This window comes from Trichomonascus vanleenenianus (genome assembly GCF_965637985.1).
Source record: "Trichomonascus vanleenenianus strain CLIB 3782 genome assembly, contig: TRVA0_049S, whole genome shotgun sequence".
Lineage (NCBI taxonomy): Eukaryota > Fungi > Ascomycota > Dipodascomycetes > Dipodascales > Trichomonascaceae > Blastobotrys > Blastobotrys vanleenenianus.
This window is the reverse complement of record NW_027481838.1, coordinates 48,204-64,279: the sequence shown is the minus strand read 5'-3', so window position 1 is coordinate 64,279 and position 16,076 is coordinate 48,204. Positions and strand designations below refer to the sequence as shown.

At 47.0% G+C, this 16,076-nt stretch overlaps 9 protein-coding genes across 9 annotated transcripts; 4 read left to right on the top strand and 5 right to left on the bottom strand.

The window, feature by feature from the left end:
* Positions 1-11: 11 nt before the first annotated feature.
* On the bottom strand, positions 12-917 carry TRVA0_049S00760 (uncharacterized protein; the record flags this gene model as incomplete). The annotated part of the gene is made up of 1 exon (XM_076687068.1): positions 12-917. One exon carries the CDS (start codon positions 915-917, stop codon positions 12-14), a length of 906 nt encoding a protein of 301 aa, XP_076538716.1.
* Positions 918-1,367: 450 nt separating this feature from the next.
* Positions 1,368-3,869, bottom strand: TRVA0_049S00738 (uncharacterized protein; the record flags this gene model as incomplete). The annotated part of the gene is made up of 1 exon (XM_076687067.1): positions 1,368-3,869. The coding sequence occupies one exon, from the start codon at positions 3,867-3,869 to the stop codon at positions 1,368-1,370; it is 2,502 nt and encodes an 833-aa protein (XP_076538715.1).
* An 830-nt stretch (positions 3,870-4,699) lies between these two features.
* Positions 4,700-7,402, top strand: TRVA0_049S00716 (uncharacterized protein; the record flags this gene model as incomplete). The annotated part of the gene is made up of 1 exon (XM_076687066.1): positions 4,700-7,402. The coding sequence occupies one exon, from the start codon at positions 4,700-4,702 to the stop codon at positions 7,400-7,402; it is 2,703 nt and encodes a 900-aa protein (XP_076538714.1).
* A 296-nt stretch (positions 7,403-7,698) lies between these two features.
* Positions 7,699-8,454, top strand: YIH1 (Yih1p; the record flags this gene model as incomplete). The annotated part of the gene is made up of 1 exon (XM_076687065.1): positions 7,699-8,454. The coding sequence occupies one exon, from the start codon at positions 7,699-7,701 to the stop codon at positions 8,452-8,454; it is 756 nt and encodes a 251-aa protein (XP_076538713.1).
* Positions 8,455-8,518: 64 nt separating this feature from the next.
* TRVA0_049S00672 (uncharacterized protein) lies at positions 8,519-8,986 on the bottom strand (the record flags this gene model as incomplete). The annotated part of the gene is made up of 2 exons (XM_076687064.1): positions 8,519-8,839; positions 8,891-8,986. 2 exons carry the CDS (start codon positions 8,984-8,986, stop codon positions 8,519-8,521), a joined length of 417 nt encoding a protein of 138 aa, XP_076538712.1.
* A 206-nt stretch (positions 8,987-9,192) lies between these two features.
* Positions 9,193-11,993, top strand: PWP2 (snoRNA-binding rRNA-processing protein PWP2; the record flags this gene model as incomplete). The annotated part of the gene is made up of 2 exons (XM_076687063.1): positions 9,193-9,210; positions 9,264-11,993. The coding sequence occupies 2 exons, from the start codon at positions 9,193-9,195 to the stop codon at positions 11,991-11,993; spliced, it is 2,748 nt and encodes a 915-aa protein (XP_076538711.1).
* Positions 11,994-12,061: 68 nt separating this feature from the next.
* On the bottom strand, positions 12,062-12,597 carry RSO55 (Rso55p; the record flags this gene model as incomplete). The annotated part of the gene is made up of 2 exons (XM_076687062.1): positions 12,062-12,422; positions 12,473-12,597. 2 exons carry the CDS (start codon positions 12,595-12,597, stop codon positions 12,062-12,064), a joined length of 486 nt encoding a protein of 161 aa, XP_076538710.1.
* Positions 12,598-12,873: 276 nt separating this feature from the next.
* CTR86 (Ctr86p) lies at positions 12,874-14,259 on the top strand (the record flags this gene model as incomplete). Its single annotated transcript, XM_076687061.1, has 1 exon — positions 12,874-14,259. The coding sequence occupies one exon, from the start codon at positions 12,874-12,876 to the stop codon at positions 14,257-14,259; it is 1,386 nt and encodes a 461-aa protein (XP_076538709.1).
* Positions 14,260-14,315: 56 nt separating this feature from the next.
* Positions 14,316-15,992, bottom strand: FMP42 (Fmp42p; the record flags this gene model as incomplete). Its single annotated transcript, XM_076687060.1, has 1 exon — positions 14,316-15,992. The coding sequence occupies one exon, from the start codon at positions 15,990-15,992 to the stop codon at positions 14,316-14,318; it is 1,677 nt and encodes a 558-aa protein (XP_076538708.1).
* Positions 15,993-16,076: the final 84 nt, after the last annotated feature.

Below are 16,076 nucleotides of genomic sequence, written 5' to 3'. Positions count from 1 at the left end.
GATATACCCACTTACTGCAATAATTTTAGTATTTGCTCATCGCCTTTAACCAAGTCCTTGAACTGGTTAACTTTTGCACTGTTAGCGAACATGAGAGCAATATCATACCGTGGGCATTTCTTCAGCGCACTCAAGAACTCCCTACTCTTGGTTCGCCAAGCTAGAGGTTTTCTGCTATGGTTATAAACAAGCATGTCGAGAATAAATTCAATGACATCGTAGTTAATGCCTCCAGTAGAATGCAATGCCGTCAAAGTCTGTGGTGGAACACTATACATATAGTCATAAATGGCTTTTTTCTCACTCTCCGGGGCCCGTATCATTTGGGTAAGAGAAAATACTGTCAAAGTCGCTGGAGGAGTAAATGTTGATTTAGATTCAACCATTGGTTGGATCGTGGTGCTTCCTTCGATAATTGGTTCAACAGGGTTCCCAATATTGCTTTCAACAAACTTTTGTGGCAGTTTATCAACAGCTTTTGCAAAGAAAGTCTTTCCCCTTCCATTGGTGATTCCATCTTCTTTCAATTCGCTGTATCGCGTCACCGTCAGCTCCTTTTTCAGTTCCTTTTCTTCTGTTGACCCGTCTGCGGCGTACTCTACTGCAGACTCAAACGAGTCCACTGCACGCTGGAGTTCGCCTAGCCCTTTATAGGCTACTCCTCGTCTATAATAAGTCTTCGCCAGTAGTCTTTTCTCGGCTGGTATGTCGATATTGACATTTTCTAGTGTCAGATCGCAGTCGTGCACAGCATCGTTCCATTTTTTGAGCTTATTGTAGCAGACAGCCCGATTCGAGTAACATGCGACGATCACGTCATACTTTAACGATTCCGTGTAGTATTCGATGGCCTTTTCGTATTTCTGTTGGCGGAATGCGTCGTTTCCTTTCTCTTTAAATTCCGTTGCCCGGTCCATGGTGATTTGTTAGGTGTGGTTTCCAACTGTCGCCGGACGTTAATCCGATCATAATCGCACACCGAACCAACACGGCATATCAATGATCCGCTCGTATAAGGACTCTATATAAATATGGGGGCAGCAGGAAGACAATATATTAATCCTAGGCATATGGAAGAGAAAGTAATACATTGGATATTGGAGATTTTTTTGTTCTTTTTATCTTATCTACTGATACCGTGTATTATACTAGGGTCTCTCATGCCAGACCTCAAAACTAACGGTCAGATGCTGATAATAAAAAAATCATATTACGTAGTAGATGGAGTATATTCGAGGGCCAGCCCTCGAGCTCCCGTAGTTGGGGGCAGAGCCCCCAAACCCCCGTAGTTCAAAATAAATACAGTAGTTATTATAACATACTATCGTTGATATCTATATATAATGCTTGCAATGTATAGTTAAATATTAGCTCAAGCTGAAATCAGTGAAGTTCATCCACATGTGATCAGCAATTTGTTGGGTTTCAAAGTTAGTAGGGTCTTCAATAGTCTTCGTCCACGAGGAAATGTCCTGAATCATGTTATACATCCTGTCGTCATATCCATACGCATCAATCCATCCTCTTGCATTGCCTGGCACAGGCTGTTGCTGCTGCTGCTGCTGTTGCTGTTGCTGTTGCTGCGATATAGAATTCCTGTACATCATACCGTTGCTGGGAGCCATCTGCATCTGTGGTGGGAAGTCGAATTGTGGCTGTGGCTGAGATGGTTCGGAGGTGGTCGGCTGTGGCTCTGGCGGGTGAGATATTGCTGCCACGGTGGGTTGTAATGATGGGCCCAAATCTCCAAGGGTCGGAACCGGCGTAAACGAAGGAGCCCTGGGCTCCGACTCCTGCTTGACTGGCTCCTGTTTAACAGGTGCACGCTGCTGAATGTTATCAAAAATAGACGTAGAAGAGTCAGCTGTGACCATTGGCGGGCGTGGAGGAGTGGCATCAGCAGTAGCAGGCGTCGTCGAAAGGCCCCTCGCGCCACCACCCGCTTGAGCCTTTTTAAGGACATGCTCGGTAACGTGCTTGATTGTTGCCGAGACCAGGTTCTCAAACGTGTCCCGATACTCCCTACACAGCTTCGACCGCTCAGCGAGAATAAACAGCGACGACGTGCACACCCGGATACTCTCTAAAATAGGCAAAAAATGTGTGTCCTTAGAGAGCCAGAGACAGTATATCAGCGTCAGACCAGCGATGAAGTTGGAGTGCATGGCTACGGTGGTGAAGCCGCTTTCGGTGCGGCGGTAGAAGTCACGGAAAACCATGCAAAGGCGGCCTGTTTCGCCGACGCATTTCTGGAATAACGGGCCATCGGGATCCAGAGAGGCCAAGAAAGGCTGGAGTAGAAGTCTCACAGCTTTGGCGTAGGCTACGGCAGCCACATTCTGTTCTCGCGGGGTGAGGGACTTGTTATGGTTATCACGCCATCGTCTGAGCTTAGCGAGGTAATAATCTACTTTCTGCAGCAATTCATCCATGGGCTTATCAGAGCGGTATATTACTGTTACCATTTCTGACTCCAACCGTCGCACTCTCCACAAATAAATGACGAACGTGAGGGGCGTAGACTCAGCTACCTGAGAAGCTGGGGAAGAAATGGAATTGGTTGAGTCTGCTCCGCTGTTGGCGACCTCCAATTGCCGCGCCTGGGCGATTTTTTCCTCGGTCAGGTCATTATCATCGAGGTCCACTGGAAAAGAGATTTCGATTTCGCTCTCTTCAATGGAAAAAGGTCGCCCTGTAGAAATGGCATAGAGTCGCTCGAGGCCATAAACACACCAAAACAGTCTTTTACGCATCTCCTGGGCATACAGGCTCAATTGAGCGAGTTTCTCAGCTCGGTGGAGCTCGATTTCGTGGCACAGCTTCATCGACCGAATGATCATGTCGTAGTGGCTCCCGTTGTCGATGTCTGTACGCATCTGGAAGTTTGCACATAGGAATAGCGCCGAGATTTGCCAAAGTGGATTATTGGACTTACACAGTCGAGCATGGCACAACGCTGTGGAATAGAGTCTCCACGCATTGAACGGCGGAGGAGTTCCGTTTGGAGAGGTATTAAGAACCACGGCCAAAGCATAAACACTAAACAATAAAAAGGTGTTGTATCTGTACTCAGGGTCATCGGTGTTGGCGGGTCTTTGGTGCCTATCGCGATGGAGCTTCTCAAACACATTGCGGTCCAAAAACGCGAACTTCCCCTGGACTTTGAGGTAGTAATCAAGTAGTATCTCGCCCTCTTTCTCATCTGGGATCTCTGCCGGACGGCTTTTAAAAAAAGGCGCAAAGTCATAATTCGGCAGTAACCCTCCACTATCCTCGGGTATACTCTCATTAGGGTACATTTGGCTTGTAGTTGGAGACGACTCAGCCGAATCATGATTACGCCCAAACGTATAAGTATCCTTGAGCAGAGAGGAGACTACAGAGAAGCTGGCTGGTGGTGCAGGCCCGAGGGTTGGGTCAGCATTGAGTATGTTCACCCTGCTACTCCTAGTCGGATTTTCCGAAAACGGCGAAGAAACGGTTGGCTGTTGAGGATGATTATTAAGATGATTAAGATGAGGGTTCAATGCAGAGGCAGCTGGAGAAGACATCATGGATACAGAGACTGGAGAAAGCTGCTGGCTCTGTTGGATTTGGGCCAGGTTCTCCTCGAGTTGAATAACCTTCTTCTCTAGCAACATAGTGTATTCATCCTTCTTTGGAGTATGCTGGACGTATTTTTCTGGCTGGATGCACTCAGCGTTGGCTTTGAGGCAGTTTGTGCACGTAGGCAGGCGATGGTCACACTTCTGCTTCCGCTTCTTGCACCGTTGGCACGAAGTCGCCCTGCTCTTCTTAGCGCTTTCTTTGGCGACACGACTCGCCAGAGAGTCCGCCTTGAGAACCCTCGACACAGCCAAATCAGCCATTCTAGAAATACCGTAACTCGAACGGACTTTCAATATATTTTATACTAGTCACAACCGCGGAGTGACCAGTACACAAGAGTACGCTTTGATATAGCCCTCTTGAAGGTATTCAGGACTCTCAACAGGCCTGGAGTCCTCGTATTACTGATAAAAAGTACTAAGTAAGCGGTACCGTGCAGGTCCAAATTTTCGGATCGAGGTCCCCGGATATTCAACGTCGCGCCGTACCAGCTCCAGCCTCGCGGCGCTGTGCGTGGGATGACTAACCTGTATATCTAAGCCGCGTGCGGTTGCGTTTCCAAACCTTCGGAACGAGACCCCGATGTCACTTCAAAATTACACCTGAAAAAGTAGGTAGAATACGTTAATTTTGGAGTACAGTATTACTACTGGTTTGATAATACTGGTCAACTCAGGCAATCGTAGAAGGTTAATATTTTTTCAGTGGCTTTTCCTTCTATGGGAAAATTTTATGAAAAAGGAAGGGCTGGTTAGGGTATAAGGCGAGTTCACCGGCATGCGGGGGTCCATCGCCGGTGTCGGTGTAGCTGTTGGGAATGTCGGTTTGGCGATATGTTGGGCCTTTTCCGCCCTCCCACCCGGGTAACACACGGCGAACCGATGTCACCAGTGCCGGTTTCGGTCTTCAAAAACACTATACCCGTGAGGTTCTATAGGAGGATTTTACTTTGTATTGCTGCCATAGGGCAAGTAAATTAGCAGTAGTAGTACGTGGGGAGTGCACTACTGCGGGCATTGAGAAACACGTATACCCAGTGAATTGCCAAGTTGAATGAAAAATCAAGCTAATTGGCCAAAAGTTAACCATTATGTCCATTTCAATATTGGACCTGCCGGATGAAATCTGGGCGGTAATTCTCGATGCTGGGGCAGATGAGGACATGCTGACCCTGCAGAGGACCTGTCGCCGGCTGCGCAACTTCTGTAATTCCATGATTTGGAGCCATTTGACCGTCTCTAATGAAAACGGCGCAATTACCCTGGGCAATCTACTTTCGGACATTACTTTGACAGAACACAGCCCAAAAGAAGAGCCGAAAAGACAATCAAGGAGTACAATTCGTCCACCTTATGTATTCAGAGCGTCAAAGTCTAGGTTTTTTGGTGGTTCTGATAGCCAGGCGGAACAATTTGAGGACGATATGGACGCCCTAGCCTCTCAATTGGCTTCATTTACATTTAAAGCGAGCTGTGAAGTTGGCAATACTGCTATCATCAATGAATCATTCACGTCGAACTACGACGTTGGCAATACTGCCATCATCAATGAATCATTTAACGAAAGCTGCGACGTTGGCAATACTGCTATCATCTATGATACAACCATTATCCCCCCGAGAGCTGAAACTTCAAGCACCATTAGCCCCCAAGAAATTAAGCGAAATCGTCGTGGCAATGGCCTTGGCAGGCGGCTTCTTGCCCGTCCCCGGAGAACCATAGAACACAGTGATGCTGACACTTCTAGCACAATTACCGCTAGTCCCAATATATCGAGGCCAATTGGGTCTCCTTCTCTTGAAACAATGCCCTTTGGCACGCGAAACTTTGATTATAGGCCTTATACTGAACAAGTGTTTTCGGCCGACTATTTTCTTTCCCACAAAGCCCATCTAGCATTTGAGGTTTACCACAGCGTCTCGGCAATGCCTCAGTACAGAAATTATTCAGTTGAAGAATTGAGGTTCCAGGACTGCCGTCGAAAAGAGAAAAAGCGCCAGTGGAATGATCCGCCTCCAGTCCATGCAAAGCGACCGACAGAGTCTTTATTCTTGAGAAAGGAAAAATGCAAACCAGTTCCACAAAAAGACATCAATGGGCAGACGATTCGCAGTACGGTTGATGCCATTAGTTATGTTCCTCATTTTGAAAGCGAGCAAGTTGGGGCTGCTACTCACAAGCTTGTCTATCATAGCATATGTGCTACACAAGTATTCGTTGCGTACTCTGCGGAAGAATTGAGGTTCCAAGATTATACTATGCTTGGAGTTGGCCCGCTTGAGTCGACCGTTGTTGCTTCCGCAACCGCACGCTATAAACCTAAACCTAACGGATGTGTTTCGGGTAAAATTGCATACTTTGAATCTGGATATACTACCAAGAAAAAGCAAGGCGCCAATTATCGACGAGCTTTTTACAATACTCCGTTTGGCAAAACTGACTGTGATGCTGATACCACTACTCCGTCTTTGACCGGCTCACTCCCGACAACTCCATCAACCGAGTCGCCTCTGTTATCTCCTAATGAACCTGTCTCGAGAGAAATTAGCCAGGTGGTCAATGACAAATCTCCATTCCAAAAGGGAAAATGCATATCCATTTTTAACCAAATGGGTCTTATCTTGAAATATGCTCGATTCATTCAAATTGTTGAGATACATATCGCCGACGATGCTGACGAACGAACGGTAAAGGCAATGAGATCCCTGCTTTCAATCATCTGCTATTTCGCGCTTAAATCAGTGTCGGTGAAAATATCTGCCGGATCTTCCTCTACAGCATTACTGAATGGTCTGGCTCAAGATTTGGGACCCAACGTTAGTCCAAAATTCACCTTCAAATGTCCTGAGGAGGCAACTGCATGCAGCACCTACATTCCGTACAACATATTGTCGCAATACCCCGAATCCAAGGGTTTCGAAGTTGAAAGGCTGTATCTTGGAGGGGAATACCTTGATCTCGACTTTTCCATACACTTCGGACGCTTTGTCAAGGAGATTGGTGTATCAATTAGAAGCAAGGCATTTTTGTTGCTAGTCAACAAGGCCCTAGAGTTTTGCGATGACCTGAGAGCTGTTGACTTGATTGTTGAAACGTCTGACGTATTGGACACGCCGTTGAATCTTCCAGACTCGGTCATCGTGCTAGACGCAAAGTACGTGAAGATGGGCAATGACCCTCAGACCCAGTTCAGGATCTATGGCGGGAAGTTAGACATGCTTACCACGGACTTCAATACGCTGACGAAAATTTCGCTGTCGTTTGAAGCAGTGGCGTCTCTAAATTTATCCGACTCAAAGGACGCATTGCAACCAAACGCTCAATTGCAGTCGAAAATTCCTCTTTCGAAGACTATTTTCATTGACTCAATCGATCCCAAGACGCTACTATTGCTTCGAAAAGTTGTGTCCAGGTGCGAAGAGAGTATTTGTGTCTGCATTGGGCCAAAGAGTGAGAAAGTCACCGAATTCGATCCAAATTTTGAGGAACAAGCGGTTACGCGGTTTGTCCGCCTTTTGTCCAGAGACCCTCCGCTGAAAGCGCGGTCACTTACCCTTCGACCGCCCTTCCTGGCACCGAGGTACTTGGCTGCGTTCTCAGCGCTCATTAAGTCCAAAATGCCCCGATTGCAGAACTTGGAATATCTTATGGTGTTTGATTTCCTCAGCGAGCCAGATTTCTCTGCGTATGAGTATTTGAAGCCAATTGCTGGGCTGCGATATGCTGTTGATCTCAATTCTCCAGCTATTACTACGCGAACGGATGGGAATGAGCTGGACAGGTACATATCATAGCCGTACTAATATTTATTATGTTACTGTAGCTATCGATGGAGATTGGGAAACGTACCTGTTTAAGAGCCATCAAGGTTTACCGGTATTTCTAACGTGGAATATCTGATACTTATAATCAGAAAACAGATTATTATTTATTACAAAAACGAACTATTCATGAAAGCGCATATTATCCGGTATTACAATGTAAATGACACAAAATATCAAACAATATGTAACAGTACCGGGTAGAAATGTGGAATGGTTGGGGATGAAAAGTTCATGATCGGGAAAGGTCCGACGACACTTACCATACTATGAATTCAGAGCTCCAGGACGAAGTCGAGGCGATGAACGCCATCTACCCCGATTCCATGGCGGAATCGGGCAATTTTTACACGCTGACCATTCCCGACCGAGAGATCAGGCTAAAGCTCTCGTTTCCAAGCAGTTACCCCGAGGAAGCGCCGCACGTCGTTGACGTGCTAAGTACGAAGCACCAAGCACTGTTGCCAGTACTACAAGACGTCATGAATTCTACATTTACCCCGGGCCAGGTGTGCATTTTCGACTTTATCGAAGGATCACGGGAGGTTCTGGACCCAGGAGAAATTATTGAAGATGATATCGTTGAAGAAGACGGAGACGACGAAGAGACACATGAAGTTGATATATTTGAAGGATGGATAGAATCTGAGCCTGTGACCGACCGTAAAAGCGTGTTCATAGCTCGGGCAGCAGAGGTCCATTCTGGAGAGGAGGCCCTGAGGAAGATTGCCATGTTGAAGCTAGATAAAAAGATTGCCCGGGCCGCCCACAACATGACTGCGTACCGAATTAAAAGAGAAGACGGGGTACTGGTCCAGGACTGTGACGATGATGGGGAGGCGGCTGCCGGAGGACGGATGTTGCATTTGCTACAGCTTACGGACTCTATCAATGTGGTTGTATGTGTGAGCAGGTGGTATGGAGGCATCCACCTGGGGCCTGATCGGTTTAAACACATCAATTCGACAGCGAGGGATGCTTTGCAAAAGGGAGGCTTCCTCCAGGACAAGAAGAAGAAAAAATAAATACGTTAGCCCATCACCCACCAGCCCATATATCACCATGACAAAAGAGTTTTTTTGTGGCTGGTTATCCACGCTTGGCCTTCTTCTTCTTTGGTTTTTGGGATAGAGGGTTCTTTCTCTTCAATTGGGTTTCCTCGTCATCGCTGACGTTTTCGGCCTTTTCTGGTTCGGGCTCTGGAGGGGCGTTAAAATCCTGCCACCTCCTTCTACCTTCCAGTGGCTCCTCTTCACTGGCGAAAATGTCTGCATAGCTAACTGTCTGTTTCCTTTTAGCCTTGGTCTTTTTGTTCACTGGTTTCAAAGACCACTTCGATTGGTCATCCCTTCGCTTCTCCTCCGCTTTAGCTTCTATCTCCCGTTCTTTTGCATTCGCCCTTTGCATGAACTACGATAAATTAGCCCAAGTCATCCTTCAACCATTATAAATATTTCGTACCTTCATGTCGAGAATCTTGCTCGACAATTTAGACTGGGCCGGAGCCTTCTTCTGCTCATCTAACCCCCTGATAGTCCGGACCCCATCTTTCTTCATGGACGATGCTTTTTTCGACAACTTGGGCATATCTGATATATCTTCGAGATATATCAAAAACCGGTTATTGTATTTGATGGTACTAGGTATTTGGCCTTGGCCAGTCGGTATTTTGTCTTGGTCTCCCAACGCACAAAAAAAAAATTTATCGCCGATCTCTGAAATTTTTGAAATTTCAAATCCGATAAACCCAACCAGATATCGATATGAGCATAGATTTCAAGGTATGTTGGATTTAATTCTGGTTTTTAGAAGGGTAAAGACTAACTAGTGGTAGTTATCGACTCTGTTAGGTACGGTTTACCGGCAGGGAAACCTGCTGTTCACTCCAGATGGTACCTGTATCTTATCGCCAGTAGGCAATCGGGTCAGTCTGTTTGATCTGGTGAACAACAAGTCGTTCACGTTTGCATACGAACACAGGAAGAACATTGCGAGAATCGCTTTGAACCCACAGGCCACTCTGATGCTTTCTATAGATAATGACGGACGTGCAATTCTTGTGAACTTTGTGCGACGCACGGTGATCCACCACTTCAACTTCAAGGACCGGGTCCTGGATGTTAAATTTGCTCCAGACGGACAGCATTTTGCCGTGGCTGCAGGCCGACACATCCAGGTTTGGAGGACTCCCGGTGCTAGTGAACAGAAGCAGTTTGCACCGTTTATCCGACACCGTATCTATACTGGGCACTTCGCTGAGGTAACTTCGATTACATGGTCTGGAGACTCTCGATTCTTCCTCACTTCTTCTAAAGACCTCACAGCCCGAGTCTACTCCCTCAATTCGCGAGATAGCGCTGCAGCTACCACCTTGGCTGGGCACCGGGATGCCGTAGTAGGCGCTTTCTTCAGTTCAGATCAAGAAAGCATTTACACTGTAAGCAAGGACGGTGCGTTGTTCCAATGGAAGTATGTTCCGCGGAACTTTGAGGCAGAGCCTAATGAAGACGAGGAGGATGAAAAGATGGAAGAAGAGAGGGAGAAGACCATGCGGTGGAGAATTGTGTCGAAGCACTATTTCATGCAGGAGGCCAAGGTGAAATGCGCTGCGTTCCACGAACAGTCGAACTTGCTGGTCGTTGGGTTCGCATCCGGTATTTTCGGGCTGTATGAGCTGCCGGACTTTGTTACCATCCAGACTCTAAGCATATCGCAGAACGAGATCGATTTCGTCACTATTAACAAGACTGGAGAGTGGCTTGGATTTGGCGCCGCCAAGTTGGGCCAGCTGCTGGTGTGGGAGTGGCAGTCGGAGTCTTATATCCTAAAACAGCAGGGTCATTTCGACTCCCTTAATGCGTTAGTGTATTCTCCTGATGGCACAAAGATCGTTACTGGTGGCGATGACGGTAAAATCAAAGTCTGGGACGCAATTAGCGGATTCGCTATCGTCACGTTCACAGAACACCAGTCAGCAGTCACTGACCTGCATTTCACAAAGCGAGGCAATGTTCTGTTCTCTGCTTCCCTTGATGGTTCGGTGCGAGCGTGGGACTTGGTTAGATATAGAAACTTCCGAACCTACACCGCCCCAAAGCGAGTTCAGTTCACTTCGCTGGCTGTAGACCCTAGTGGTGAGGTCGTTTGTGCTGGTTCTTTGGACGATTTTGACATCCACCTGTGGTCCGTACAGACTGCTCAGCTTCTCGATAGACTTAGTGGTCACACTGGCCCAGTGTCGAGTTTGTGTTTCGGTGGTGAAAATGGCGTTCTCGCCTCTGCTTCCTGGGACAGAACAGTTCGAGTGTGGAACATTTTCGGCCGCCAGACCCATGTTGAGCCTCTCCAACTCCAATCCGACGTTACCCGCGTAGTGATGCGGCCAGATTCGAAGCAGATTGCCGTTTCTACTACCGATGGCCAGATCACGCTGTGGGATCCAGAACTGGGCAAGCAGGTGGGCACCATTGACGGCAAGGAAGACATTGCTGGTGGCCGACACATGGCTGACCAATTTACTGCGGCGAGCTCTAAGCGATCGCGACACTTTACTAATCTTTGCTACAGCTCTGACGGCTCCATACTGCTTGCTGGTGGTAACAGTAAACACATTTGCCTTTACGATGTGGGAAACGAGGTTCTTCTGAGGAAATTTGTTATTTCGCGAAACATGGCTCTGGACGGTACTCTCGACAAGTTCAACAGTAAAAATATGACCGAGGCAGGCCCTCTGGAGTTGATTGATACCACCGGCGAGGCTTCGGACTTGGAGGATAGAATAGACAACTCCTTGCCGGGTGCTCAGCGCGGTGATGCTTCGGCTCGAAAGGTGCGCCCTGCTATCCGATCTACGGGCATCCAGTTCTCACCTACTAACCGAAGCTTCGGCGTAGCCTCAACGGAGGGGTTGTTGGTTTACTCTATTGACGATGAATTGGTGTTTGATCCATTTGATCTTGATATTGACATCACCGTCAGCTCCACTATGGAGAAGTTGGCCGAGCAGGAGTTCCTCACTGCGTTGGTTATGGCCTTCAGGCTTGGTGAGAGGAAGCTGATTCATCGAGTGTACGAGTCTGTCCCTCTTGGCGACGTTTCTCTTGTTGCCAAGGATCTCCCAGTAGTCTATCTTGAACGGCTACTGAGGTTCATTGGATCGCTTACTGATGATTCTCCGCACGTTGAGTACCACTTGCTGTGGATCCAATCTCTTCTGACCAGCCATGGTCGGTACGTCACGAAGAACCGGCGCGATTTTGGCAATGCTCTTCGGTCACTGCAGAAGTTTGTCACTCGACTCAATAAAGAGGTCAGCAGATTGTCGAGTAGCAACCTATTTACCCTGCAATATCTTCTTTCCAACCAGGCTGGAGAGGCAGATGGCATTGATGGGGCTGCTGCTATGGATGTAGACAAGGACGTCAGTGAAGAGAGTGGTGCGAGTGAAGATGAAGAGATGGATGAAGATGAGGAAGGTTGGTTTGGACCAGAGTCTAAAGTTGACAGTTTGCCAGATGGCAAGGAAGCTGACAGTGATGACAGTGATGACAGTGATGACGAATAATCGCTTTCCTTCTCTAAAAATTTAATAGACTTAATGTAGGTAATGCATGTATGATAACTGTAATCTTTCTATTTATCAGTATTTTTGTTGGTATCGTTATCCGGAGGGTTTTCCTCTTCAAGTGGTGGGAGTCCGCCAAATGGATCTTCGTCTTTTTCCTTCAATTTCTTCTCTTCGAGCTCTTTGTACTTCTTTTTGGACCTGCTCTTTTTCTTCCTTTCCCTCGTCTGTTTGTAGTTTGCAATTATTGCAGTCCTGCTCTCTCCGGGGTTCTCCAGTTCTTCAATCTTCAATGCCAACAATTCTCGCGCCTTGCGTCTGTTGTCTTCCCTTGATCGGCTATGCTGAGATGAAATAACAATACCAGTAGGGATATGCTTTAGTTGGACCTTACTATTGGTCTTATTGATCTTCTGCCCTCCTTTACCACTGTATACGTCGTCAGCCCAACCCCTCAGCTAGAAGTGGTTCAAACCTACCCTCCTTTGATAAATACCTCTTCGATATCGTCTTCTGAGATCTTCGGTCTCGGAGGAAATTGATGTTTCTTTATTAACGAAATGCACGATCTACTAAAACTTCTCCTGAATACTCGAATCATCATTATACCGTATGTCAGAGTTAGGTCCGGAGAGATAAGATCGGAACGGCTAAAATTTCAAAACTCCGACATTCGAATAACGAAAAATCCATCATAATACCGACGAAGAAAGTGGATATGGATTATAAATCATTCCTCGATCGAACTTTGAGTCAGTTCAGTGAGTGTGACTCGATCCCTGAAGGATACATTCCAGATGATTTAAATCCTTTGCTGAGGCTGACGGCCACTGACGAATCGCTAAGGTCTTCAGCCGGATCGGATCCCCAAGCCTGGAAAATGATTTCCAATATCTTCTTTGCTACATTCGATACCGACGGTACGACGTACTATCGGTACCTTAACGGGATTGGCCTCATTGCACGGAATCTTGTATGTGCACCACATGCAGGTTGTTTGGCGTGGAAGGAAGCTACAGGTATCCAGGCATTCAATATCGCTGAGCGACTTTTGGCCAAAAAAAACCTTGCTCATCCTTTCGAAGATAAAGTTCTGGCTACTATGCTGCAATTGCTTGCAAATATGGCCAGAGAAGCTGCCACATCGGACGAATTCATTCCAGTTCTTGGTTATATTACAAATAAAATGGGCAAAGATGGCATCCAGGGCCTTAACCGGCAGCTATTATCTGCGGGTCCAAATGCTTTTAGTATCCTGCTGATAATTGAGAATGCCATTGCTCTCAATAGTAAGGAAGTCCTGCCTCTTTTATCAGACTCTGAGAATGGTAGGACCTTGCTATTGAGTATTTTGGAAGCTGCAGAGCACTGGTATTCATCAGAGGAATGCCATCATATCGTTGAATCGCTCCACAATATTTTCAACAGCATTGTTCTCAATGGTCTTGCTCCACATTTTATCAATGAATTCCTCTCACAGAGCCGCCCAGATCAGTTTGCTACTCTTGTGAAGCTGATTGACGCTTCTGTGGAGGATCTACTACAGAAAAAAGCCATATCTCGCGATCTCCAGACAGAATTGGCCGAATCGACTATTCCAGTGCTTGAAAAAGTTGCAACAAAATGTGCGCCTTATATTAAAGAGTCCAAGGAGAACAAAAAACGGGACGACGAAGACAAGATGAAGATTAGAGGGCTATGGAGCCAATTGGCAGTTCTTTTGGACACCCTTCAAGCGATTGTAGAGCACGATGAGAACGAGCAAAGCATTACAAAGCAAGCCCTCCTTAAGAACACTAATGTCGTAAATGGTGTCGTGGACCTGCTGGTATTAGCACAGGACTACCTTCCGCAGCGAAGCAAGCTAAAGGATATAGAGGAGATGCACGGGATTAATCCTGGAACGTATTCAACTTCCGATAAGGAAATGGATGCACAAGAGTTCCCATTGATCAAGGGTAAGCTCATTTCTATTATCAGCATATTAGCCAAGGGAGAGTTGGCTGTACAGGACGCGGTGCGGGAACGAAAGGGCCTTGCAGCGGTTCTTTCCAACTGCATTGTTGATTCCAACAACCCATTCATTAAGGAGCGAGCGATTGTCTGCATACGATATCTGCTCCAGGGAAACGATAAGAACCAAGCATTGGTGGCATCCTTGGAAGCTAAAGAGACGGTCAATCCAGACGTTCTAAAGGATGCCGGTTACGAGGCGGAAGTTATCGACGGCAAGTTCAAGCTCAAAAAGCTCGCAAAGCAGTCATAACAACACAGCATGGTAAAAATTCGTTAGATTACAAAAAATATATATATAAATACAGGTTAGACTTCGCATACACAGTTATCACAAGCACCGGTTCGGCAGTGGGTGTCGGCTGTGGAATCAACAGCCTCTCCAGACTCAGTAGGCTCGACAGTTGCTCCAGGCATCGTCTGAACAGGTGCATGCGTCGCCTCGTCCTCGAGCTGTTTTCGTCGAATGTTGTTCGTCTGGTTCCAAATATACAGTAGGAATGAGACTCCGATTACACCGGTAAGGGCAGTCAGCATAATAGTGACCGGAAGCGGACTTCGATGGAAGAACCGCAGGGTAATGAAGTCAAAATAGACCATGAAGAAGTTACCCAGCCCCGATAGGCACAACACGAGCCCGTAGACGATGCCAAAAGTGTCGAATCCGAACACTTTAGCACTATAATCGCTTACGGCCGTGAAATACCACGGTCTAAACAGGACAATGAGGGTCACTCGCACGATCGCCGCAACGTACGTCCCTGGAATGAGTCCCAGCACTCCAATAGTGAGAGAAACACCTGTCAGCGCGGTGAACACAGTCAGCGTAGAAACATTATCAAGAATGACTCCAATGAAGGGAATTGCTACAATGCCACCAAGAGGAAGGGCTGCTTCAAAATACTGTGTCACCTTATCTGCCAAGTCAGCCGACCTAAGCAGGTACTGATACTGTGCGTGGACAGATGCGATGAAGTAGTTGATGACCAGCAACTGTACTGCGGTAAACAGGACAATTAAGACGAACCATGGAGAACCCATTTGTTTGCTCGCTGCCAAATCATGAAGAGCGCCCCAAGTTCCAGACGACTCGGCTGCGGGGTCTCTAAATACATCATTGAGCGTGCTCTTTCGTCTCAATTGATTAATTGGGCGCTCTGACTGGTCTAGATGAGAAGAGGTTGCAGCAGATTCAGTATCATTTTGGAAGCTGTAAGTGAAATCAATCTCGTCCCTTCCGCCATTGTCATTGAGCAGCCTCGTATTCTCATTAGGATCAGTTGGCTCATCAGACTCAGTAATTTGACTCCTGTTCTCCGCCAGCCTAGCCACCCCGCCAATTGACGGGTATTTATAACTGGATGGCATAACAAAGAACTGAGTGATCAGAATAAACACAGGGACAGCCATGAAGTAGCCAAAAAACTCACTTGTAGGCACCGTCAACCCGTGGAATTGAGTTTTATGATGATATACGGCAAATACCCCGGCCGAAGCGTCGCTGGCTCCAAACAAAAGAGCCAATACGAGCCCTGAGGACCTTGGGAACAGATTCGACAGAGGTAAACTGGCCAAAAGAATAAAAGGACCAGAAAACCCAAGGAGCGTATACCCTGAAGTGTATGGATCGATAATAAACGACGGTCCTAGGGTCAAAATATACGCTCCTAGGCCCAAAATGACCGATCCTACTGTCGCAGTAGGCCGGGGACCAATTTTTTCTACGCAATATGACGCCACAAGCGGAGCCACATTAGCCGCCACAGCTGCCGCGGCAAAGATATAATTGAGCATGGCATCCTGGCGCCTGCACATTGGCACTTCTCGGGCCAGTTCAGCGTCGCTACAGTACTCTGAATAGACGCCCTCCTTGGCCAGAATGGGCTTCAATGAGGCAAACCCAAACACTAGACCGGCTCCAATGATACAGTTTACGACTGCGCAGGCTAGCTGAACCAGCTTTAAAGCCAGATTCGCACTACGCATCCCTAACTACCTCTCCTTTTACCAATCTCTACGGGTATTCTTTTAGACTTCTTTTAAGTCGATATGGTTACAAACGATCTTGTC